Genomic DNA, 24755 nt, shown 5'->3' on the forward strand with positions numbered 1-24755 from the left:
TAGGAGAGAAAAGGCACAGCATGCGAGACAAATAAAAAGGTGCATTATGTGGGTATAACACATGACCATCCCAGAAGAATGTACGAACGATGAGTCAAAAGCCCAAGTCAAGATGTGAAAGAGTAAAATGGAGCAAGGGAAAACAGAGGGTGAAATGATGATTTAAAAGGAGGACACAGCAGAAAACATGAAGACACATCCAGAAATCACATTCAGCTCCATCTGTGATGTCAACACATTCCAGTAAACACGTGTTCATCAGCAAGATGAACACGTGTCTAGAGGACAGCTCGTTTCACATGCCATGCAAAGTGATGTTACTCTTTTCAAGCCCTGAAGTCATTATTCCAGAGAAACAGAACAACTGTTGCAGTCTAAGCCTTAACCTCCTAAGACCCGAACTCTTTCATGGCATGCATTTTTAAATTCTCTTTGCTATTTGAGCTGTTCGGGACCTGATGAATGTAAAAACCTTGCTCTACAAGGGCCTGATATCCACATATGAGGGCATTTGTTTTACATTTCGATAGAACAGCGGCAGTGTAATGTGCTTCTAACTGCATATCAGGTTAGTATCGTGGTCTAGACAACCCAAAATGTGATGTCCACATATGTGGATGCCAGGTCCTAGGAGGTTAAAGTCACTCTGAACTTTGTCTTACGTCTTTAGTATGTCATAAACATATATGCTGTACATTTAATAAGAATAAGCCAATAAACAGCAGAAAACTTTTCATTCAATACCTGATAGTGACCTCGGCTTCATCCCACTGCACCTTAGCTGAGGTACTGCCTTCCTTTGTCACACCCAGCAGAGTAGCATGCCTCCCAGTCTGTTTGTGCACACATCTGCCTCCGACCCGAAGTCCTGCGTCCGCCCCCCCAATCACTGCCAGGACAGGCCACACCTCTGTGCAGAGGGTTCTCAAGTGGTGCTCCGACAGTTCCCCCAAGCCGTGCTGCCGTCCGTGGCGACCTTTCTCCTCGTCTGTCCGTGTGGGCGTTTCCTGGCTTTCTCTCTGAGTGTCGTGCTCCTCGCGGCTCTGCACCGAGCGGCTCTTTTTCAGCCTCTGTCCTAGGCCGCCGCCAGAAGCACCAGCTGACTCTCTAAAGCACGGCTTGATTTTGTGAAGTCGTTCAATCATAGTCTTGTTTATGCGATGAGTCCAGTGGTCGGTGCGATGTAGGATGCGGATCAGCTGTATGGTGGCTTCAGCTAGCACTGTGGCCACAGGGCTGCAGACAGGATCCCCAGGTAAGAGGTCTCGCGGTGTTCCCCTCATCTGCATGTCACATATCTTAACCTAGAGACCAAAGATAATGACAAAACATATACAGTAACTAACATATACTCAGAAACAGATCCTTTGAGGTGATTTCAGATTGTGGTAGGTGTTTTAAGTGTTTAATCAACGGTTGTTAGATGAGTGTAGATACAAAGACGCGTCTGACTAGTCAAAAAAAATCATCAGAATTCCAAGAGAACAAATCCATAATGTAATTTTGACTATTCGCAATTCAACAATTCTCTTTTTGGGTCTATCACAAAGATGTTCCAAAGCTGACAGACCTAATCAATAAAACATTTCATTTCGATGACATGTGCTAATTACTTAGCTAATTAATTGTGATTGGTGGACAATATTAGCCTACATACAGGCACATAAAACAGCGTCATGTGTCACATTAGTTTTGCACTGCATGATAAAAAAAATAGTATGATGAAGATCTAAAGACTTTAAAACTGTTTATTTACTGTTTAATTACTTTTTATAGTGAAGATGATGATGCATTTTCCAGTTTCACTATAAGTTACAACGGTTTTTGAACATTTACAAATTAATTTTAGATACACGTTTCCCAGTTTTGACTGATTAGCAGATATGTTGAACTGTTATGTGTATATGTGAAAACAGACATTACATCATGTGAAATTACTTCACAGATATCTTAAATGAACATTTCCATTAATTAATTAAACAGCTGGCCTCAGTGAGTAAATGTTTAAAAGGACTGACTCAGTCCAGCCACCTACCTTCTCTCCTGGATTACTGCTGTAGAACATCACACAGGGATAGAGCTCCGTGGCATCCACGTCCTCAAAGGCCAACTTGGGCTCCTTCAGAATCAAATGTTGATAGTTAGAGAAAGAACTCTCTCTTTCTAACAAGAGTCTAACTAAAGTCTTTTCACTTGCACAAATAACTGACTTCTCTCCTTTTTCACCCCTCACCTCTCCGTTCTTGCCAAAGGAGACGGTTCTTGCTTCCATATCCAGAACGCAGGTGATGAAATCTCCCTGAGTAAAGCTGCTAAGTGTCAGCGTTTGCTCCCCGTTATGATAGAGGTTTCCACTATATGCTCGGTACAGCCACATATCCGATGTGGTGCGATGGTTGAAGTCGTGCACGGGCCATCGTGACACACCCACGCATGTCCCCTCATTGCCTCGATTCTCCTTCACAATGTAGAACTACAGGTGACAACATACAAAACTCTGAAACACGTAGAGAGCAAAATAAAAACAAAGGCTACCTCTTCCACCTCTGTGTTAGGGATATATAACAAAACTACGCTATATTATTATATAAGGAAATCGAGCAGAAAAATTGACTAAAAACAATATTAATCTTCTTTTTTGAGTGTTGTCCCAATGACAAAAATACTGTACCTTCCACTGGTAGCATCCAGAGGAGATGCCAGTCGAGGCCAGGCCGTAGCCTTTACCCCCGCTGCCGTGTGTCAGCCCCTGACCGTTTTCCACTACACAACACTGAGCCTTTTCTGGGTCAAAGGAAATTTCCTGAATGGGAAGGTTCTCATCTTCCTCCTCTGTATCTCCCTGTGAATTCAAGCAGCTGTCAGCTACATAAACAAATAAAGATAAACATACATCCACTGCTAGGTGATCCTGCACACCTGTAGTTTAAGCTCCTGAACTTTTTCTTTAATCTGGATCGAGTGTTTGGTTTGAGCAATGGGACCTTCCCACATGCAGTCAGACAGCAGGGAGAAGAGCCGTTCAATGACCTAGAGGACAAGAAAATATTAAAGCTGGTGGACTGACAACAGTCACGTAGCACACACTGAGGACTTGTACAGAGAAACTATTAGCACCTGTGTCATTTGGTCGTCTTCCATGCTAGCCTCACAGGCAGGCAGGACAGCCTCCAAAACATGAAGAGCCAGGAGCCGAGTTCTCAAGTTTCCCACCAGAGGAACGCCTACATTTAATAACCAAAGGGAACGTCATTTTCAGTTATGTTTATATTTGAGAAAGCACTACACATGATAGTAGTTTCGCATACCTGAGCAGCACTTCTGCGCTGCAATATTCAGCAGCACCTCAGTCCATTTGGGGGACGCCATCTTGGACTGGATGGCCTTGGAGGACACCACCCTCCTTAGGAAGACCAAGAAGTCACCAAGGTGCAGTTCAGCTGTATGCTGTTTGCGCAGCAAAGCTGAAAATCAACAAAATTGCAATATAAGTATAATAACGGGTTGCACTTACACAAACACAAAAACGGACTTTCTTTGCAGCAAATACTGTTCACACCACATCATCTAAACCTCATACAAAAGGTCATCACTCATGTCAGTGTTGCTAAGTCCTATGATGATTTATCGTTTATATATCTCAAGATTTAAATAAAATAAACAAGCTTTAAACAAACACAGAGATGTAATGGTAAATGGTAAATGGCCTGTATTTGTATAGCGCTTTTACTAGTCCCCCCTAGGGACCCCAAAGCGCTTTACACATCCAGTCATTCACACACACATTCACACACTGGTGGAGGCAAGCTACAGTTGTAGCCACAGCTGCCCTGGTAATGACAACAAACGTGAGTTTCACCTCTGAAGTCTTTCCTTTCAGAGTCGGCGCTGTCCTCATGTTTGCCATCTTCCTGCTCTTTTCCAGCATGAAGAAGACTCACTCCTGCCTGAGATAACAGGTTTTTCAGCTGACTGCAAAGCAGGTCCAGCAGTGACTGGACAACCTTGGGACTCAATTTGTCTGCATATGTTCTGCAAATACAAGGAAAGACACTGGTGTTGCACTGCTTCTGATTTACAAATTCCTCTACTGCACCTTGTTGAGCTCTTACCCCGTGCTGATGGCGAGTATTTGCAGCAGCCGTGTGGAGGCCACCTTCAGGGCAGTGCTGAGCTGAGACACGCCAGGTTTTTGCAGGAGCTGGAGAGGCTGCCCCAGCATGGTCTCTGTCCCGCAGAGCTGGGACAGCACATTCAGCAGCCCACTGGAGATGGCCAGAGACACGTCCACTGGCTGGTAGCGAACGCTCAATGCAAACACAGTCACCAGCAGGAGGCGCTGCTGAGCTTCTACGATGACAAATGAAAAGATCAAAGAAAGGGGTCAAAGAGATGCTGAAGCTCACAGGCTGGGCCTTGTGTTTTAGAGGTTTAGAGTAAGGCTGTTAAGTTCTCTTTTCAAACACGCGAGTGGAAACATAACTTCACATCTACCTGCAGGTGAAGCTATCAATTCTATACAGCATCACTTTGGATTACCTATGTGGTGCTTGTTTGCCTGAAGTGCTCTTTCCAGTGTGACAGACAGTTGCTGGTAAATCTTATGGACAGCCGTCTGGATTTCCATTTGGAGGCTCCTCTTAGCTGCTTTTACACCATCCTGTCAAAAACACACACACAGCCACACAAAGACAGAGAGTTAAAAAAACAAATCAGTCAGTCCTATAGACATATGCCGAAGGCGAAAATACTGACGCACCTCTTCCTATCAAACAAATGCAGAGATCCTATATTGAGGATACAGCGCACTGCAAGGTACCACAATGAACTGGTAAACTCCTTTCGTACTTCAGGCAGCCCACTCTGAGTTTATGTGCCAGTGTACAGAACTTAATCCCTGAATTATCTTATAAAAAAAAAAATAAGAACAGAAGGAAATCTCACCACTACCACTCACCCTCATCTGTCAGTATGTGTCTGATATGAGTGGATGAGTCAATGAATTCACTTCTATCCAATGACAGCATTACTAAAGTGAGTTTAGGATATCCTAAACTTTTCTGTTGGTAACCGCTGCTGTTTTTACCACTGTTAGCTGCTGTTAACTGATATTATTGAAACTGCATTTGAAGGCGATTTAGCACTGTTGGACTCGAACGCTCGGTAAATAAATCCTCATACAATGTGAGAATACAATCAGACTCTTCATCAGAAACAAAATGCGACTTTTAGGCCTCGAGCCTAACGTTAGCTTACGTAATGTTAGCGTATAAGCATGCTAATTGTCAGCTGTCCGGAGGCAAGAGGGTTACATGTCTAATCAGCAGACAAAGAGCAACTGCAACAATGTTGTGCGAGTGTGTTTCATGTGTTAGAGCCGTGACCTCAGCTCAGCAGATGATGAAAGTATCCATGTACAAATATTAAATGGTCATGTATAGTTTAAAAGTGCTATTAGTGATCTTTAAATGAAAAGTATGTGGCTGGTCTCTTGAGCCAGACACCCGCTCTACTTCTGAGATTAGGCTTATTTTTGATCAAACTTGTAGTTAGGGCTGGATCAGGTAACCCTAAATCAGTCCTTAGATATGGTGCTATAGAAATGCTCAAGCTGCTATTTCTCCACTTCCTTCAGTTTATGTGTTTATGTGCCACAACTGAATGCTAGATTTTGTCTGGTCACTCTTGGAGTTGCATTGCTCTAGAGATAATTACTATCAACTCCAGAAGAGTCAATTCTTTTGGGCTTCATTAATAATATTATAATAATTAATATATTAGTATAATATTGACTGACATATTGGTCAATATTAGGTTTTTGTCAATACATTGGTATCTACATTTATACTGGCCAATAAATGAAAATGTAAAAACGTAAATAAGACACACGACAGAGACACCCTTTCACCATGTTATCAAAGTTTATGATGAATAGCGTGTCCACTAGAGGGCACTACAGAACTTTGCTGTTTGGAATGTCACAAACATGAGAACCAGCTGATCCAAGCAGACTGGCAGAGGGTAAATGAGTCATCAACAACTTGTTATAAACAGAAAACAAGATTAAAAAAAAACTGCATTGTCACGTTTGTTTTAGTAAGAACTCATAAATAGCTTCATATAACAAATTTTAGTGAAATCAGTTTGTTTTGTGTGTCTGAAAGAAAATGATGTCAGCTGATACATTGTATTTTTAAAACACCAAAAATCAACATTGTGCCTGGAGAAACCCAGTGCAAACAAAGGGACAACATTCAGACTCAAACCCAGAACAGATTTCCTGGTGGTTACAACACCCAAATGAACCAGTGATGTATTTTGATGATGATCGTTATTAACAGTAATTACTTTTGCAAACTTGGATCTATGTTGCCATCAAGAAAGGACAGCAAAGTTGAATCATTTCATTGGCTGGCCCACTACGTTACTACTGTGACACCTATTACGTACTTGAATTTTTTAACATGCTAAATATCCTGTAAAGACATTAAGATGCAAATCTATGAGAAAACAGATAATGCCTATCATTGTCACAAATTGTCCAGACACTCACAATTCGAGGTATTCCTTATCCTGTGATGAGAGCCATACCTGGTAATGATGCAGCTGCACGTTCTCTCTCTTCAGCACTCCAGTTCCCACAGTGCCAAGGCCAAAACAGCCAGCCAGGAACTGCAACCTGACAGAGGTGAGCAGTGAAGATGACTGGAAGACTGCACTGGATCGATCTGCATTGTTCAGTTGGCTGCCCTTCTCCTCCATGCCTGAGATCAACACCACAATCTGGTGGAGTGCTTCCAAACGCAGCTGGAGACAGAACACATGGAACACTCAAATGAATATTCTGAATATTGACTGATAAGATAGACGTAATTAGCATCAGTAACATTGGTTTGTGAAGCCCTGTTACTAGGCCTCGAGCTGTAGATGTTTTTAGCCAATAAGTATAGCCTAAATAAGTCTTTACAAGGAAGCTGTGTTTGAGTGGGTACGGCAAGCCAGGAGGTAGAGCAACTGGGAGGTCAGTGGATTGATTCCCGGCTACTCTAGAGCAGCGTTTCCCAACCACTGTGCTGCGGCACATAGGTGTGCCGTGCCGTTCCACCTGATTAGTACTCTAAGTGATCGGTGTGAGTAACGGCCAGAACAATTACATCTCTTCCACTAGAGGGCAGTACAACTACCTGCTCTAATTAAATGGGTTGCCAAATGCCAGTAAAACAGAAGACGACGAAGAAGAAATTACATAATAGTCATGCTGTGAGTGAGACAACACAGCACATAACGGCAATAGATAAATATGTGAAAAGAAAAAGTAATCAGCCTGATCTGGGTCCTCGAGAAAATGCAGACCCAGAAGAAGGCCCTAGCATGAGCAGTGGTCAGAAGAAAGCACAAAGGTCTACTGGTGACAAACTGAGCCAGTTTCGCTACACCTGGTGCTCGGGGGGGAAATGATCAATATGCTTTTTGTGACATTTTTGTTTAATGGTGTGCTGTGTGATTTTTTTAATGTGAAATATGTGCTGTGGCTCCAAATGGTTGGGAAACACTGCTATAGAGTGTGTTAGGCAAGATACTGAATCCAGAATGGATCCATTGAGCACAAATGTTAAACAACGTGCTTGTTTATAGAATAGTGTTTACTGAGGTCATGGCCAAGGGCTGTAGAATTCTATAAGCCCATAAGTCCTTTCAAAACCATACGTTTTATCCCCTGGTGGCTATTAAAACACGCAAACCACTTTTCAAACCTGGAAGCTACCAACAAGTATTGTTTATACTCTATATGACTTGCAACAAATAGATTCCAAATTTGTGAGAAACACAGATTTGTCCAAACAATGTCTGAAGACCAACTCCTGAGACGTGTGGTAGGGCTGGGCCATATCATACCGTTCACGGTAATACCGGTGTAATTTTGGGCAACAATAGGAAAATGAAATATCGCGATAGAATATGGGCAAAACGCGCATGCGCAGTGCCTATGTTTACATACGCACATGGCAGCGACGCAGAATGAGAAGAGCAAAAGCCGATCGTTGAATGAAACGGATGAACCAGAATTGGTTTGTAAAAATGCTGCAACTTCAGTGGTGTGGAACTGGTTTAGCTTTCGTCTGTCAGATACACAACAAAGCACTATTTTTGGTAGAGCATGCTAGCGGGCGTCGTTATTACCATGTTGTTTGGAAAATACGGCACACTTAGAATCAATCCTTTGATTTTTCTGAAAATCGACAGTGCCCCTTATAATCCCGTGTGCCTTGTGTATGAATTCTGGTTGTGTTTACTGACCTCGAAACGATTTTATGTGGTACACGAAAATCTGTCAAATGTTTTAGTACGACTTTGCTAAGCTACGAACCCGCACCGCTTGATGGATTGTCGGAGCATTACGGCTATCGTAGGCAGGAGCCTCGCAGAGTGATACGTACTTTGCTTCAACATAATATTACCTTATTGTGTGTGTATAACCTCTTTTTAAGTTTTGTGGATATTATACATGGTTATGTTGAGGATATGTCGGCCAATTTCCACTGGAAATGCCTTTTGGTTAAACTGTCAGCGAGGAATTTGCACTGTTACATTTTTATATAACTTTAATGCACATAAAAACAGCTGCTTGTTTAAGTGAAAATACATTGATGGGGTTTTTTGCACTAATAAAGTTGTGGAGTTGTAAAGTATTTTGTCTAGTGTCAATTATATCGTCAGTTATATCGTTATCGCAAATTTTCAAATGTATATCGTGATAAATATTTTTGGTCATATCGCCCTGCTCTAACGTGTGGTGCAGAACTATACAGGGCTCTAGACTAACTTTTTGCCATGGGCGCACCAAATTTTTCAACCGCATCGCTTAACACCGCAGTTTTACATGTGCACTTTTTTGGGGGGGAAGTTGCAGTCCATACAGACAATATTCATTTCTAAATGATTAACTAACAATCTTGTGCTTAAAGTGCTTTGTCAATATTGTAGAAAATGTTAAACTTAATCATCATCTTGGCTCCTCTGACGACCTGTTTGCTGTTGCATGCTGCTGAAAGGCAGTGGGGAGAGGGGACACTTGGGCAGTGCATTTATTGCCTATGAATTTCAGACGGATCAGGCCTTAACACAAAAGTTATCAATAGTTCTTTTCATCTTTTCTTATTACCCACAGCTACATCCACTTCTGTCAGGCCTAGGCTGCTCACTAGGGCTGGGTATCATCACTGATTTCTATAATCCATTCGATTCCGGTTCTCAAAGTCCTGATTCGATTCAATTTAGCCTCAGACAGTCAGAAATATTATAATTCTGATCATTTATCAGTACTGATACACATGAGACTGCATCAGAATTGTGAACATCACAGCAGATGCCTTTGTGTCAAAGTAACTGAGAATAAAACACAGAAAAACATGAAGGAGATTTTCCTGGTCTGGCGTTTTATAGCAGATAACCTTAAAAATATTCTGCAATATTCTGCAATTTTGCATAATTTTAAAAAGTTTAAATTTCTTCAGTATTGAACAGCAGAAATTAGGCTTTCTTGTCCGAGGTCATTTAAGTGAAAAAAGAAAAAGAAAAGAAAAAGACAGCGGCCGACAGCGCTGTAAACAACGGTAGACTGGTGGGTAATAAGCGAATGAATAATGCAGAAAACAGAGATTTGAGACGGGAAACTGTTCTTGAAGTACAGAGAGAGAGAGAGAGAGGGAGAGAGGGAGAGCTGTGCATGACGTGTGATTTTTATCGTGGTGGAAGCAAAACAGCAAAACTCAGAGTGAATTCATGGACATTGATCAAATGTGAAGCGTAGTTTGCTGCTTCTTTTGCTGCTGGCTCCACGAATTTTGGCTGGAGAGACAAAACCTGCAGCTCAGAATCAGCGCAAAAAGACGGAAACAGAGCGGACCCGACGCATCAGAATCACTGAGCTCCGACAGCGTGTCCGTGTTCGGGCCATCGGGTGAGAAACCCGAGAAACAGAAAGCTGATTCTGATGTGTCGGGTCTGTGTTTACGTCTTTGTGTGGAATCCGTGTGCCTGCTCTCATTTGCTGTTTGGTGGTTGTTGAAATAGTTTTGTGAGCTTTAATCTGAGAATCTGGCGTTTCTGGCAAAACACATTTATATTTAAAAGTCGATTCAGGATTTAATGAATCGATATCGCTTTATTCAAGCTACTCACCTCCCTCTATCCACCTGCACTTTCAACTGGACCACGGCCAATCAGAGAGGTCCCGCCCCTGACTATCTCTGATTGGTTTAGTCCACGATAGGGGCATAATGTGTGTCTGTTGTTGACCACACGGAGAGTTGCAGAGATTTTTTTTGTTTTTTTTTTTGTTACCCGAACAGTTGGTCGCACCGGTGCGACCAAATATTTTTTTTAGTCGCACCATTGAAAAATTTGGTCGCATTTGCGACCAAATTGGTCGCACTCTAGAGCCCTGCTATAGTTTCAATATTTCCTAATGTTCAAATGTAAAAATCATGGTATTGTAGCTGTTTTTCAAGGTACATGGATGGAGTCTTCCTTCAAGCTGCAGTTTGAATGTTTACTGGGTAAACTGTTTTCACTCTGCTGGAGACAGCCATGTTTTCCAGTATCCAGTGTATGTACTCTGTTTTGCCCAGCTCAGTCTTTTCTTTTTGTTGGCCAGTCTCAGACCATGAAGTCACCTCTTCACTGTGATGCTGACACTGGTGTTTGACAGGTGTTATTTAATGCAGCTGCCAGTTTACAACCCGTGAGGTATCTCTGTTTTAAACTACACATTCTCAGATGTTTGTCTTCTTGCACAGTTGTGGATCGGGGCCTCCCACTCCTTTTTCTGTCTATTTTAGAGCCAGTTTTTGCTGCTCGCTAAAGGGATATGGATAAGAGATTTTAAGTTTCCGCACAATTACTCAGAATAGCCTTCCTTTCTCAGGAGAACAATTGATGACTGGAGAACAATAAAATGCCTGATGCTTCGGACACTAAACTAACCTAAATAATGCTGTGCCATGGTTTCCAGCTGTGCAGCACAACTGCAAAAGGGTTTTCTACTAATTTATTAGCCTTATAAATTTATTCATTTGGATTAGCAGCTATTCCAGGAAACTGATCCAGAGGACTGACAGCTGTTGATGATAGGCCTCTAAGCAAAACTGTAGAGACATTTTTAAAATATCATCTGACTAATTTGAATTGTTTTTGAATTTCATGATAACATGTTCTTCTTTGGAAAATAAATACCCAAACTTCTGATGAAGTCTTTATATCATCAGTAGGAATCAGTCAATTTTAGACTGAGTGAAATGAGAGACAGGCATTACAGATTTCGGTCTTCAACAGATTTGTTGAGAAGACAAAGAAAACGTATAAAATACTGCCAGGTCTGTTCTGAAAAGGTATAACCGTATAAAAAACAAAAATCCTCCACAAATGAATTAAAAACGTTTCATAGAAGGAAAGAACAAAATCGACTACGCTGACTTTGATTAACCATCATTTGGTTTGACTTCTCGTCAGTGCTGAGGAATCACTCACCTCTGCTCTGCTCTGCTGCTGTTCCATAGCCAGGATAATGGCCTGTGGGCTGGTGGACATACTTTCTTCTGGCTCCTTAAAAGCTGGAGCCAAGCCCACGTCACCACTGATGAAGCTGACCATGTTGTCGATGAGAGCGTGGATGCCCAGCGATCGGCTCAAGTCCAGGTCTGACTCTTCGTACGTTGAACTGTAACTCTGCTGACGGCTCAGCTTGGCCCGAAACCAGGACTCAGCCAGGGAGTCTGGTGAGCTGTGAAGGAGGCCTGAGAAGGAGAAGAAGATCCTGTTTGTTGTATTTGTGCACACAGGGGATCTATTGAGAGATGTGCCGAGTAGCTTTGAAGCACTTAAAAGGAGCGCATTATTACTCGACTGGAGTTCATCAAATGGCCAAATGCCGAATCTACATGCAGGCGCAAGCCTCCATTATGAGTTTGCCTGTGATGGCTGCACCGAGTATCCAACACACACTGAGGAAGAATTCTGCGGCTGAGAAGTGGAATGGGAAACAGGCTAGCGCGTCCACAAAACAACTCAGTCAAAGTATCAGCACTGATGACTTCTTCAAAAGTGCAACCCAGAAATTTCCATGAAAATTCTTCAAAGTAACAGATTACACTCTTCACGAGGAATGAGCCATCATAGTGCAAAGTAACAGTGCAAGCAGAAGAATGGCCTTAATGGAGACATTTATGTGATCCTGATTTCTTTATCTTTCTTTTTTCTTTACAAAATGAAAAGTTGAGGCTCAAAGAGGGCAGGGTGTGGGTATGGCATTACAGTCATGGAGTTATGAGTTAACAAGAGGAAGAAACATGCCATCGTTTACTTGCTTGAAGTTCCTCTTGTGTTTGGGGCTCAACTGCCCCAAAAGAAGCAAATAAACTATCCGTACAGGAATCAAAAGACAGAGAGACAAGAGTAACAAATGAACGATAACAACCGAAAACCTGCATTGTCCTCTCTCCAAACATTAGCGGAGCAAATTAGCGCTTGGTCGTTACCTCTTTTTTTGTGGGAGAATGCCAAGTCTAGGTCAACATTTCTCCTTCCATTCTGAAAGGAAAAAACAGAACCCAACAGTTCAAAGATATGCACATTATGTTACCCTGTGATTCTAAACTGGAGATTCAGGCGGCTGAGGTGGAGGACAAACAGACTCAAGGACAAGTTATGTGTGTGGGCTTTACAGTTGTTGTGTGAAGGAAGGCAACCATTAAAGGTGGAATTCTAATGTCAACTTTGTGATTATTGGACTAACAGATGGCAGTACTGCAGCCACAATGTGTAAATTAATCTGCCTTGTGCCGTGTGTGTGTGTGTGTGTGTGTGTGTATAATGTTCCACATGTCAGAAGCAAGTGACACATTACAGTGAACATGATTTGCTTATTAACACTGGCACAGGGTTAATGTGTTTACTACCATCATTACTGTGTTCTCTGTGAGATTAAAATGACATTATTTTGTCAAATTAGTGTGGTGGGTCAAAGGAGACCAACTAGTTGTCTAAGTTGTTTGTCAACTGTTCTGCTGATGTAACAAAGAGTGTGTACATGCATTTGATTTACCAAAGTGTAACCTTCTTCATCTGACTCTGGCTGGGACAGGTCAGACTCACTCCTGGACTTCATCAGTCTGTAACTTGGGCTGCTCTGCACTAAACGGCTCTCTGCGCTCAGACTCTCACTTCTGTACACAAACATATCACAGCACTGTTAAATCAATGAGAACAAGACAGCTAAACAACAACAGTTAAACACCATGATTTTCACCTGAATGGTGGCACATACAGCCACATCCATTGTCTCCCTTTTTATAAAAAGGACACAAAGTACAACACAGTGCTCGAAATACAAAACACTGGAATACTTTGAAATTAAAAGGGTAAAGCAGAATTATGTTCACTACGAGAGGTTCTGAGGTGCATACCACAGGCCCCAAACCACTATGGTTTGAAATGTGAGCTATAGAGTTACATTAACACAGTTTTTTTGTGTGCAGACTATTACTTTAATTCAGTAGGTTTAACAAACATTTTATTAAAAAGTTTATTTTTGTTTATGCTTAGGAATGATATTACACCATGATAAATTCAGCACATCTGATGCTGAATTCGTTAACTGATCACTTGCACACTCAATACGAGGCACAACAAGTGAGAAAGGCTGAAAAAGCAAACAAACAAAATGAATTACTGTCCAAAGACTTATGGAGTCGTGTAGACAACAAAAGTAGCTTGTGTGTTATCTTTTAGTCCTGTGCAGTCACCTTACCTCACTGATATTGGGCACTTAAGACTAGTCAGATCATGACTAACTGAAGACAGCTCTCGATGTAGAGCCTTACAGTTGTGGTCAGTACAGTTCTAGTATAACTATGTAATGTGCTCAGTTAAGATTCTTTCCAATGCTTCACTGTAAAAGTTAACAAGAGCTTGATGCAGGAATTCAGTGTTTTTCCACCCAAGTGACGACTCAAAAACACTTTGAGACCCTTTTTCAAAGCACTTTCATCAAACTACGACCTTTAAATAAGCAGATTTAAAGTAACTATAGAATATCAATCTAATGATAAACTGAGCTATATTAAATATAACTGAAATGTTACATTATAACAGTATATGAAATAATTAAAATAAGTTGGGGGTTTTTAAGTATATATTGTTTCAGTAAAAGAGAAATGCACAATTAATGACTAAATTTCTTGGTAACACATGTGACTGTGCCCAATAATAAAGCAATTTCATTTTTCAGGGATGTCAACAGTAGCATCCTATTTCTCTCTGACCTGGTCATGAAGCTGAGGCACTCCTGTGTCCCTGTAGCTAACTGAGTCTGAGCTTCTTCCTGGTTCTGCTTGGTCAGCTCGCCCAGTACAGGGCTGACTCCCAGTATCAGCAGAGCACAGCGGTGGATCACAGAGTTACAGGCTGCTGTGTAAAGGTCTTGGCCTTCTGGAAGACCCGTACTGCCCCTTCTGCCCTCTTGAGCCAGAATGGTGTCTTCCTCTCCACCTCCTCCTCCTCCATTCCTGGAGCTAGAACCCAGTCCTGTGCTGCTGCTGGCCCGCTCTCTCTCCCGACTGCGAGCCACCTCCCGCGCTGAGAGAAAACATTGAAAGATTTCTGTGTTGTGCCACAATCATACACACACACACACACACACGCATGCACGCACACACAAAAAGACACACAAATAAGATGCAGTGTTAGAGGACAAAACAGCAGCCACAAAGAATTACTGGAGTCTAATATTCAATACTAAAGCTCGTGCTAAAGCAACACACTGCAAAGCCTTGTTCGGCACATAAATGTCCATATATTAGAGGACATGATTATCAAGTGAAGGTGTTCATAACAGTATGTCAGAAGTTTACACCTTTAAAACTGCCAGATTACACATGCTCATAGAAACACCTTCCTACTGAGAAAGCTAGCTCATAAACTGTTCAACTTAGAACTTCACAGCATGAGAAATATGCATAAATCAGTTACAATGTTGCAGATTACAGCTGCGCTTTCAAATACATTATACTAAGTAGTGAAACTGTTACAACCTGAATAATAACCATTTATTAATAATACATCTGTATTCATACTAGAACCCTTTTACCAACACTACAGGCTACAGTGACAAGCAAATTCAATAAAAACACAGATGAATAATACAGACAGGATTTTAAAAAGTTAACATTTATTCAGTTATGTTCTCCAACTGGCTACTGCTTTGCACACTAAACACACACACATGCAACTACAGGCACAAGTACTTACTTCCAGCTGTCATTACTTCATGCTCCCTGTCATCCTCTTCATCGTCTTGCTCTTGATGGCCTTCTTCTCTCTCACGGTCAACCCTCTCTTCAAGTTCTGCCTCCTCGTCAATGGTGCGTGTGAAAGAGTGCTCCTGGGGGTCCATGTCCAGAGAGTCCTGATTGTCGGAAATCTGGTCAAATGACAATAATGGCCTGATTTTGGATACCATTGATATGACTATTAAGGTCAGTGGAAATGTGTGTATGCAGTTATGACCATAGTTTCTTGGACAAATACAGAATATATACACAACTTTGCCTGTGTACACCACCATAGTGGGTTTTAAATCAAATAATCAACATGTGCTTAAAGTACACACTTTAACTTCACAATCAATAGGTTTAGCAAAAACTTTGCATTAACTGTTTGGGAATTCCAGAGGTGGTTGTGGCTCATGTGGCGAAGCAGGCTGTCGATCAATCAGTCCCTGGCTACTACAGTCCATGTGTCCAAGTATCCTTGGGCAAGATACTGAACCCTGAGTTGCCCAAGATGCACCCATTGGAGTGCAAGTGGGTGTGTGACTGTTATATAAAGGTGCTTACATAAATTAAATGTGTGTGATTGGCTGAATGAGACCTGTAGTAGAAAGCTCTTTGAGTTGTCAAAAATTGAAGAAAAGAAAAACAATGGCTCAATTACATGGAGATGGTTCGGATTCCAAATGTCAGATGATCAGCAGAATAATGTGTTCTGTAGAGAATCCCTAAAAAATGTTCGGACAAAAGTTTCGAGCACTACTAATCTTTTCCACCATTTACAACAGCGCCATAAAGTGCAGTATGAAGAGTGTGAAACTTTGCTGTATCCCAGATCATAAAGCCTCCTGTACCGAAACAAACCACATTACAAAACTCCCATACCCATGCTGTGCCTTATGAGAAGTGGAGTGACAGTACTAAAGCAGCGGCCTATCATATCGCTAAAGACATGGTCCCCATCTCAACTGTGGAACAAGAGGACTTTATACAGCTGCTAAAAGCCCTGACCGAAGATACCAGATACTAGTCAAAAGTACTTTGCAAGAGAAGTACGGCCAAAAGTATATGCTCACCAAAATGTCTCACTTCCCATTGACCAGCAGGACCTGTGAGCCATACATGAATGTGACTATGCATTTCATGGAAGACTGGAAACTGAAAAGTGACCATCTCCAGACCAGCTACAGCCCAAGACCACACCGGAGAGCATATAGCTGAAGCCCTGCAGGATGCCCTCACAAGCTGGAAGTTCAACCTGACGGACTGGTTGCTATAACGACTGACAACAGGGCGAATACCTTGGTGGTTGAGGATGCAGTGTTTTGGTCACAGACTTCATGTGGCCATTGGTCAGTACAATAGTGAATCAGCTGATTTGAAATAAGAAAAAAGATTACTAGGCATAACATTAAATAAAAAGTCTGTGAAGGTTCTCAGTCATCCAGGTCATCGTAGCATTAAATAAAAAGCTTACAGAATCACCTAAAGAGCTAAATATCTATATTGACAACAAGGCAATTATTTTCATAAGTAATAGCCAGCTTATACATCTACTGGCTATAAACACTGCACCTCACTCACCAGGCGATGCATAAGCGCTGGGGCAGGAATGATGGAGGTGCAGGCGACCGAAACACTTCCAATGGGAACGCCAATGGATGAAGGTGGGACAGGTGATGGATGTTGCCAGCCTTCCAACACCCTCCCTAGGTCTGAGAGGGATGTACCACATGCCGGTAAAGTGCCGGAGGTATACGCCATGCTATGGTTATCATAAGAGATGATGACAAGCTGTATTGAGTGAGTCATGATACTTGGATGGAAGAGGAACACACCCATTTGTTGGACCCAAAAAGCCGTTGGGAAATTATTTTCCAGGTGGCTCATTATAACACCAAGGTTATATGGGATATGATAAAGCTCCGGAGCAAATTATGGCCCAATTTTATTGGCCGGCCATCCAGGCAAATGTGCGCCGATGGTGTGGTCTAAGGAACTTGGAAAGAAAAGCGTCTGAACTTCTTTAAGTTGCTTGAAGATGTTTCACCTCTCATCCAAGAAGCTTCTTCAGTTCTAGGGTCAAATGGTGGAGAGTCCCAGATTTAAACCTGTGAGAGGCTACATCCACACTAGCCCGGATAGATTTGAAAATGGCGTTTTCATCTGAAAACTCTCCGCGTCCACACTAGCATTTTCAGTCGTTTTCACAGAGTTGTGCGTCCACATTGAAACGGATGAAAATGCTTACGTTCCAGTCCTGCGCATGCGCAAAAGCGAGTGAGAATTAAAGAATTTGAAGAAAAGCTATCTGGAGCATGTACAAACTGATAAAATTCTTTTTTAGGGCTGTCAAAATTGAGAGCAATCAAAACAACCGCTGTATAATGCACTCCGCTATCTTTGTTATTTGGTCACATGACTGCATCACATGACTAAAATACATCATTGTTTTAGAAAGTGTGCGTTTTCCTGTGTCCACACAGCGACGGGACAGCTGCATTTTGAAATGTATGCGTTTTCGAAACGCTGCGTTTTTCCTTGAGGAAAGGGCCGTCTCAGTGTGGACGGGGGGCCAAAACGTTTTCAAATGAAAACACATTAGTGTGGACGTAGCCAGAGTGTCCCCTCAAAGAGGGACAAAGGACCCCCCTGATGATCCTCTACCTAATCACATGAGCCAAGGTGTGAAAATGGGTGTAGGTCACAATCAGCCAAGGTTTCGGGTGAGCTCATTGTGAAACCTGTACAGCACACACTACATTGTTAAGTTTGTGTTTTGGAGTTTTGTCTTTCGGGTGAACCAGTTTGTGTCTGAGTGTGTTGCTGGGTCTGAAGTACACTGGGATGTCGTGCTTGGAGAAAACTCTCCTGAGTTTCTCTGATACACCAGCTACATAGGGGATGACAACGTTGTTGCGTCTGTCTTTCTTATCCTCCCTCGCTGGTGTCTGATCTTCTTTTCTGTGCCTCTTTGCTGACTTTATAAACACCCAATTAGGATAACCGCATGTTTTCAGTGCTTCCTTTACATGTGTGTGTTCCTTCTTTTTCCCTTCAGGCTTAGAGGGAACATTCTCTGCCCGGTGGTGTAGGGTCCTAATGACTCCAAGTTTGTGTTCCAGAGGGTGGTGGGAGTCAAAGAGGAGGTACTGGTCCGTGTGTGTGGGCTTCCGGTAAACTTCAATGTTGAGGTTCCCATTCTCTTCAATGTGCACGGCGCAGTCCAGGAAAGGCAAACAGTTTGTGTCTTCCCTGGTAAACTTTATGTTTTTATCCACGGCGTTGATGTGCGCAGTGAAGGATTCCACTTCTTGTGTTTTGATTTTGACCCAGGTGTCGTCTACATATCTGTACCAGTGGCTGGCTACTCTCCCTTTAAAAGAGCCAAGAGCCTTTCTTTCCACTTCCTCCATGTAAAGGTTGGCTACAATAGGTGACACCGGGGAACCCATGGCACAGCCATGTTTTTATCTGTAGAAACTAGATCTGGGCGATATGACCCAAAATTCATATCTCGATATTTTGTAGCTGGATGGCGATATAAGATATATATCTCGATATTTTTTTAAAGCCATAAAGTAAGAACAAAAAGAGAGTTCTTAGTCAAAGCTGTGTCCCAGATGTCACACGGGCACTTTTATTAACATACAGCGTAGATGTACCTGAAAAAAAACTACTCAAAAATAAATTATGAGCATTTATTAAATAATGATGCTCCATAAATAAAAGAAAACTATGTTGTTTTGTGCATAACAAAGAGCTCACAATTGTGCAGTCAAAATGTAAACTAACAGACGCTGAGCATAATAACAGACAGATTTCACAGCTGCTCTGTTCCCAACTTCTACTGCGTGACTGACAGCCTGGAGTTTGAAATCCGCTTCGTAACCACGTCTCTGAACAGGAGCCATTTATGGTCCTTATACACACACAATACGGTAATATTACGTTGAAGCACAGTACGTATCACTCCGCGAGGCTCCTCGGTAGCCGTAATGCTCCGACAATCCATCAAGCGGTGCAGCTCCGTAGCTTAGCAAAGTCGTATTAAAACATTTTTTGACAGATTGCTGAGCGCTGTGTATCACATAAAATCGGTTGGCGGTCATCAAGCACAACCAGAATTCATACAAAAGGCGCGCAGTCAACTTTTGAGAGAATGAAAGGATTTTAGGCCGTGCATGGCGTTAGCGTGGTTAGCTCGTTAACACGTTGACGCCGTCCAGCCCCACGCACGGGGCGATGCGCAGTAACTCATTAACGGAGATTTGCCGTGTCCATCTTGTTGCTGCCTGCAGGAAGCGATGGGGGAGGAGGGGGAGTTGTGTTCAGTGAAGGAGAGGCGAGGTCGAGTAACGTTGCATAGAGACAAAAGTGGACGAAAGAGAGGCAAACTTGCGGCTCCGCAACTATAATTATAACGTAACACAGACTATATCGATATAAAGGATATTGTCACATCTTATATCTCGTATAAAAATATATCAATATTTTTAAAAAACTCGATATATCGCCCAGCTCTAGTAGTTGTATTTGTATACAGTGGCTTGCAAAAGTATTCGGCCCCCTTGAACTTTTCCACATTTTGTCACATTACAGCCACAAACATGAATCAATTTTATTGGAATTCCAGGTGAAAGACCAACACAAAGTGGTGTACACGTGAGAAGTGGAACGAAAATCATACATGATTCCAAACATTTTTTACAAATAAATAACTGAAAACCCTAACCCTTACTATCCAAGGAAAGCATAGGTACATTCAAAGTCTTTAGAAAGTTATCCATTAGAGTGCTTTCCTGCGGGAATTCAGAGGTGTAAAGTTGGGAGTAAAAAGCCCTAAACGCTTTTTACCTTAGCATAGAGCAGGTCTACTTCTTTGATTCGGTTCACTAAATCGAGTCGTTCTATACGGGCCTTTTTCTTCATATTAGCAGTATAGGAAATAACTTGTCCCCTGAGAAAGGCTTTTAGTGTATCCCAAATTATTAAGCTAGAAGTTTCTCCTGTGGCATTTGTTTGAAGAAACAAGGTTATTTGTTCTTTCATGAATTCCAGGAAGTTTACATCTGCCAGGAGAGTCGAATTAAAACGCCAGTGTCGTCTGGATTGAGGGATGTCTGGGTAACTCATTGATAGCACAACAGGGGTATGGTCTGATATTACTATGGTCTGGTATTCACAGGATTGGACCCATGGAGTCAGCTGCTTATGAATAAGAAAATAATCGATTCTAGAATAAGTGTGGTGTACCTGTGAAAAAAAAAGAAAAAAAAAAAAAAAAAAGAGTACCCTCTTCTGTGGGGGTGTAAGCTGCCAAACATCAGAGACACCACAGTTAGATAAAAAGGATTGGATGAAAAGAGCAGATTTACTGACAGTGCAGCGATTCGGGGAGGATCGGTCTAACATAGGGTCCAGCCAGCAGTTGAGGTCACCACCAAGTATAAGAGAATATGAGCTCAGATCAGGCAACAATGAGAAAGCACGCTGGAAGAAATCTACATCATCAATATTGGGGGCATATATGTTGGCCAACACTACTTTCGTATTATAAAGTTTACCCGAAACAAAAATGTACCGGCCACTCGTATCAGAAATTACATTATGTTTCTCAAAGGAAATATTTTGGTCAATTAGAATAGAAACGCCTCTTGCCTTAGCCTGAAAGGTGGAATGAAAATGCTGCCCTGCCCATCGGGACATAAGACGAGAGTTATCCGAATCACAGAAATGTGTTTCTTGTAGAAAGACAACAGCTGCTTTAAACTGTTTTATATGTGTGAGAGCACCTTCCTTCTTTACACAGGGTGGTTTAAGCCTTTGACATTCCAGCTTACAAAGTTTAAGCGACTACCCATAGTCCTGCACTGAAAATGTAAGAAAACAAGTGCAGCTGAAAACAGAGTACGAGAAAGATGACAAATAAGAGACTAAAACAGAGAGTAGAATAGTTCCCGGATCCCCCAACTTGACAAAACAACATACAACTACCCCGGCTCTGAAGGATGTCTCCCCCCTCCCCCATTCCCCATCCACCCCCCCACCCACAAGACAGCTGCTAAGGAAAAAAACAGCAAGCTCTCCAAAACACACATTGTGTACCCTCCAGAACAATAAACTCTTCCTGTCTAACACTAAGAACTGACTTTAGCTCCCATAACGATGATTTCAGTAAACACAACACTCGTGGATAAGCAGTAGAATTTTGTTAAAGCAGTCAGCATAGAACCACAACACAACCAATGACCAACTTTGGGGACAATAGAAGCAATGAGATATGAATAGCCTCCCTGCTTGTAAATAGCAGAGGAGAAGAAAAAAAAGAAAAAAAAGAAGAAGAGACGTCCGTAATGCCTGAATATGAACCAAAGTCCTTGCATATCCCAGGAGAGGAAGATAGTCAGGACAATCTACTCACAGGGCTGTCCCGCGGACAAACGTCAAGACCAGATAAGCAGGCTCTCAGGGTGATTCGGCTGTAGCGGGCAGGTCGTCCAAGTATCTCATCGCTTCATCAGCCGAATGAAGCCAACGTCTTGCGCCGTCAGGAGACGTGATGCGAAGTCGTGCAGGATACAGCAGAGCTGGCTTGAGACCTCGTTTATACAGCTCGGACATCACTTCACGGTACTCCGCTCGCTTGCTCAAAACTTCCGGGCAGTAGTCCTCCACCACGCGAATCTGCCGACCATGGTATTTTAGTTTCCCTCCTCGCCGGGCCTCTCGGATAAGAAGGTCCTTTACCTGGTACCGATGAAGGCGTATAATTACGGGGCACGATCTCTGTCCTGGGGCTGGCTTAGCGGCAGGTATACGGTGGGCTCTGTCGATCTCCAGGCGGGTCGGGAGCCTCTCCTTCCCGAAAACCTCGCAGAGCAAATCTGCAAAGAATTCTGTGGGACGCCCACCTTCAACGCCCTCCTCGAGTCCCAGGATACACAGGTTTTGGCGCCTACTTCGGCTTTCTAAGTCCGTAACTTTAGCCAGAAGTTTAGTGTTAGATTCGCTGAGATTGGAACAAACGTTCTCGAATTCTCTAACCCGCTGGCTTAAGTCGTCCGCTGCTAGCTCTAAAGATCCGAGCCGCTGGCCATGATCTTCCACCGGAGAGCGGACTTCGTCAAACTTCGACTCCAGTAGGCTAAAAGATGTTTTGAAGTCGCTGGCCAATGCCTCCCTATGCTGCTCCAGAAGGGAGGAGATGGCCGCCATGTTCAGCTTAGGTGTGTTGTCCTCCTTTTCTGCCGCTTTAGTGCGTTTTGAGGCCATGTTAGAACGAGCAAAAACCAATTTCGGAACCCGTAAAATAAAACCTACGCAGTTCAATAGTTTTGTTGTGAATTGGCTGGTTTAGGAGTGGAAAAGGTAGAAAAGTTAGCGGAGCAGTCTTCTCCTCTACATACTACATCCCCCTAGCGACCGGAAGTCCAGGTGTTTCGAAATGTTGTAAGTGGCTGAGTTTATGCTACTGACAATGGGTCTGAGTGGGACACCTTCTTTGTGGATCTTAGGAAGTCCATAAATACAGGGTTGGGCATCCCCTGGGTAAAGGTGGTGATATGTAGGGCGGTCAATGGTTTTGTCCTTTTCAAGGTCTTGAAGGCAAGCGATAACTTTCTTGTTGTAGCTGCTTGTGGGGTCTCGCTTTAAGGCTTTGTAGGCATTGTTGTCACTGAGGAGAGTAGTGATCTTTGTGTGGTAATCCGTTGTGTTTAGAACCACACTGCACCTTCCCTTGTCAGCTGGTAATATAGTGATGTTGTGGTCTCTGCTCAGGGAAGCGACGGCCTTCTTTTCTTGTATCGTGAGGTTAGACAGAGGGACTTTGGCACTGGAGAGGTTGGCTGAAACTTTCATCCTGATTTGTTCTGCTTCTGTCTGTGATAATTTATTAATCCGTATGGCGGTTTCTGTGGCTGTGATGAGGTCCACTATGGGCAACTGTTGCAGAGAAATGGCAAAATTGAGTCCTTTGGCTAACACTTTCTTTTCAGGTTCCGGTCTGAAAAGTTCTTCACCCATTTCTCCTGACTGTCCTCAGGTGTGTGTTCTTCTCTGAGTTGTGTAGGTTCAGACTGAGGAGTGAGTGTTTTTGAAAACAAGGTGTGGAATTTCCTGCATTGTTTCTTTTCCTTTAGAGTGTTGGGTCCGCTGAGCCTTGTCCACAAACTTGTAAACCTCTTCTAAGATAGAGGTAGAAGGTTTGCTCGGAGGCCAAAGTAAACTTTTAATAGAAGTGAGTTTCGTTCCTGCGATTCTGGCTAATCTTGCTCTGGAGGCCATCTATAGTGAAATGGACCTGTGTTATCCTTTCACTTAGAAGCTGATTTTGTGCTCTCCGTAGAATCAACTCTGCTCTGTATCCCCTGACAGTGGATCCAAGGCGAAAACTCTTAGGAACAACCTTGCTTTGTCTGCATCTTAGGTTAAAATGAAGATGGATCCTATAATCCGCTAGTTTCCTTGATTCCTCTTCATACACCCGCAACAAGTGAAGGGTGTTCCTCCCAAAATGTACGCCGATGGTGTGCGTCCTGCTCGGAGTCGCCATTACCATTAATGGAGGTCCTGTTTGAGCTCACATTGGCACGGACCTCATCGGGCCATTTCACCGGAGTACACAGGGATATCACTTTGTATTAGTTCTGGTGGCTTATGCAATACGATATCCTGAAGCAGTGCCTCTGCGCACCATTTCTGCAATGAGTGTGGTGCAGGCACAAGTCTGCAGATACTGACTGACCAGGGCATCACAAGAGAGAGATGAGTTCGGCCCAGAGGTACCAAATTCCAACATTCCAGCCTCCTTCCATTGTAATAACCATCTCACACAGGCGCAGAGAGTAGACGTCCTGCATTGGAACAGCGTTTTGCAGATGTGTTCTCCCCCCTTCCCAGTCGTACCAATCTCATAAAGCACAAAAGGAGGAAGCTATAAAGCTGACTGTGCTAAAAAACAGTTGTTCATTTTGCAACGCTGTGTGTATGGGATCTTTGATCGATCACACACTTGATCTCAATCCAACAAAAGATACTTTTCAGTTACTAAAGACAAAAGTTGGGTGATGGGTCTCTCTGCCCTATGTATTAAAACTCTTATATTTGAAATTATGTTGGTTTGTTCTTAAACAGTTTGTGCTACATTTTTTAACCCCTTAAATTAAAGGTGAAAGTCTATTGTTGAATCACACATTGATTTATTTAAATAGTGGTGTGCAGAGGCAAAACTAAAAAAAAAGAAAGAGCTTTGTTTACTTACCCTCCTCTCACGAGAAGAAGATCGTGTCTGGATGAAGTCCATGTTCTTACAGGCTAGTAAGCGGTTTCGTACCTTAAAAACACTGCGATAGACTTCTGCCAGAGACTTAGATGGTTGATACCTGATAGGAAAATATTTCCTTTAGACAGGTTCTATGGGACAGT

General features: G+C 42.6%; 1 protein-coding gene across 11 annotated transcripts in view; it reads right to left on the reverse strand.

Annotated features, from left to right (window-relative positions):
* The window catches only part of herc1 (HECT and RLD domain containing E3 ubiquitin protein ligase family member 1), an 80545-nt gene that overhangs the window by 35539 nt on the left and 20251 nt on the right, over positions 1-24755 (reverse strand). For 7 of the 11 annotated variants that reach the window (XM_025911341.1, XM_025911375.1, XM_025911269.1 and 4 more), the window contains exons 21-38: positions 24592-24712; positions 15307-15478; positions 14322-14658; positions 13103-13223; positions 12537-12588; positions 12352-12417; positions 11530-11795; positions 6592-6807; positions 4540-4660; positions 4113-4350; positions 3860-4032; positions 3309-3464; positions 3118-3224; positions 2920-3030; positions 2672-2842; positions 2234-2473; positions 2036-2119; positions 745-1304 (exon numbers count right to left, since the gene is read on the reverse strand). In XM_025911341.1, coding sequence (XP_025767126.1) covers positions 745-1304; positions 2036-2119; positions 2234-2473; positions 2672-2842; positions 2920-3030; positions 3118-3224; positions 3309-3464; positions 3860-4032; positions 4113-4350; positions 4540-4660; positions 6592-6807; positions 11530-11795; positions 12352-12417; positions 12537-12588; positions 13103-13223; positions 14322-14658; positions 15307-15478; positions 24592-24712 — 3312 coding nt within the window. The remainder of the gene's footprint in view (positions 1-744; positions 1305-2035; positions 2120-2233; positions 2474-2671; positions 2843-2919; positions 3031-3117; positions 3225-3308; positions 3465-3859; positions 4033-4112; positions 4351-4539; positions 4661-6591; positions 6808-11529; positions 11796-12351; positions 12418-12536; positions 12589-13102; positions 13224-14321; positions 14659-15306; positions 15479-24591; positions 24713-24755) is intronic. The other 4 variants (XM_013266335.3, XM_013266326.3, XM_025911297.1 and 1 more) reach the window with 3 other exon arrangements.

The sequence above is a fragment of the Oreochromis niloticus genome, linkage group LG1 (genome assembly GCF_001858045.2).
Source record: "Oreochromis niloticus isolate F11D_XX linkage group LG1, O_niloticus_UMD_NMBU, whole genome shotgun sequence".
In the NCBI taxonomy this organism is placed as follows: domain Eukaryota; kingdom Metazoa; phylum Chordata; class Actinopteri; order Cichliformes; family Cichlidae; genus Oreochromis; species Oreochromis niloticus.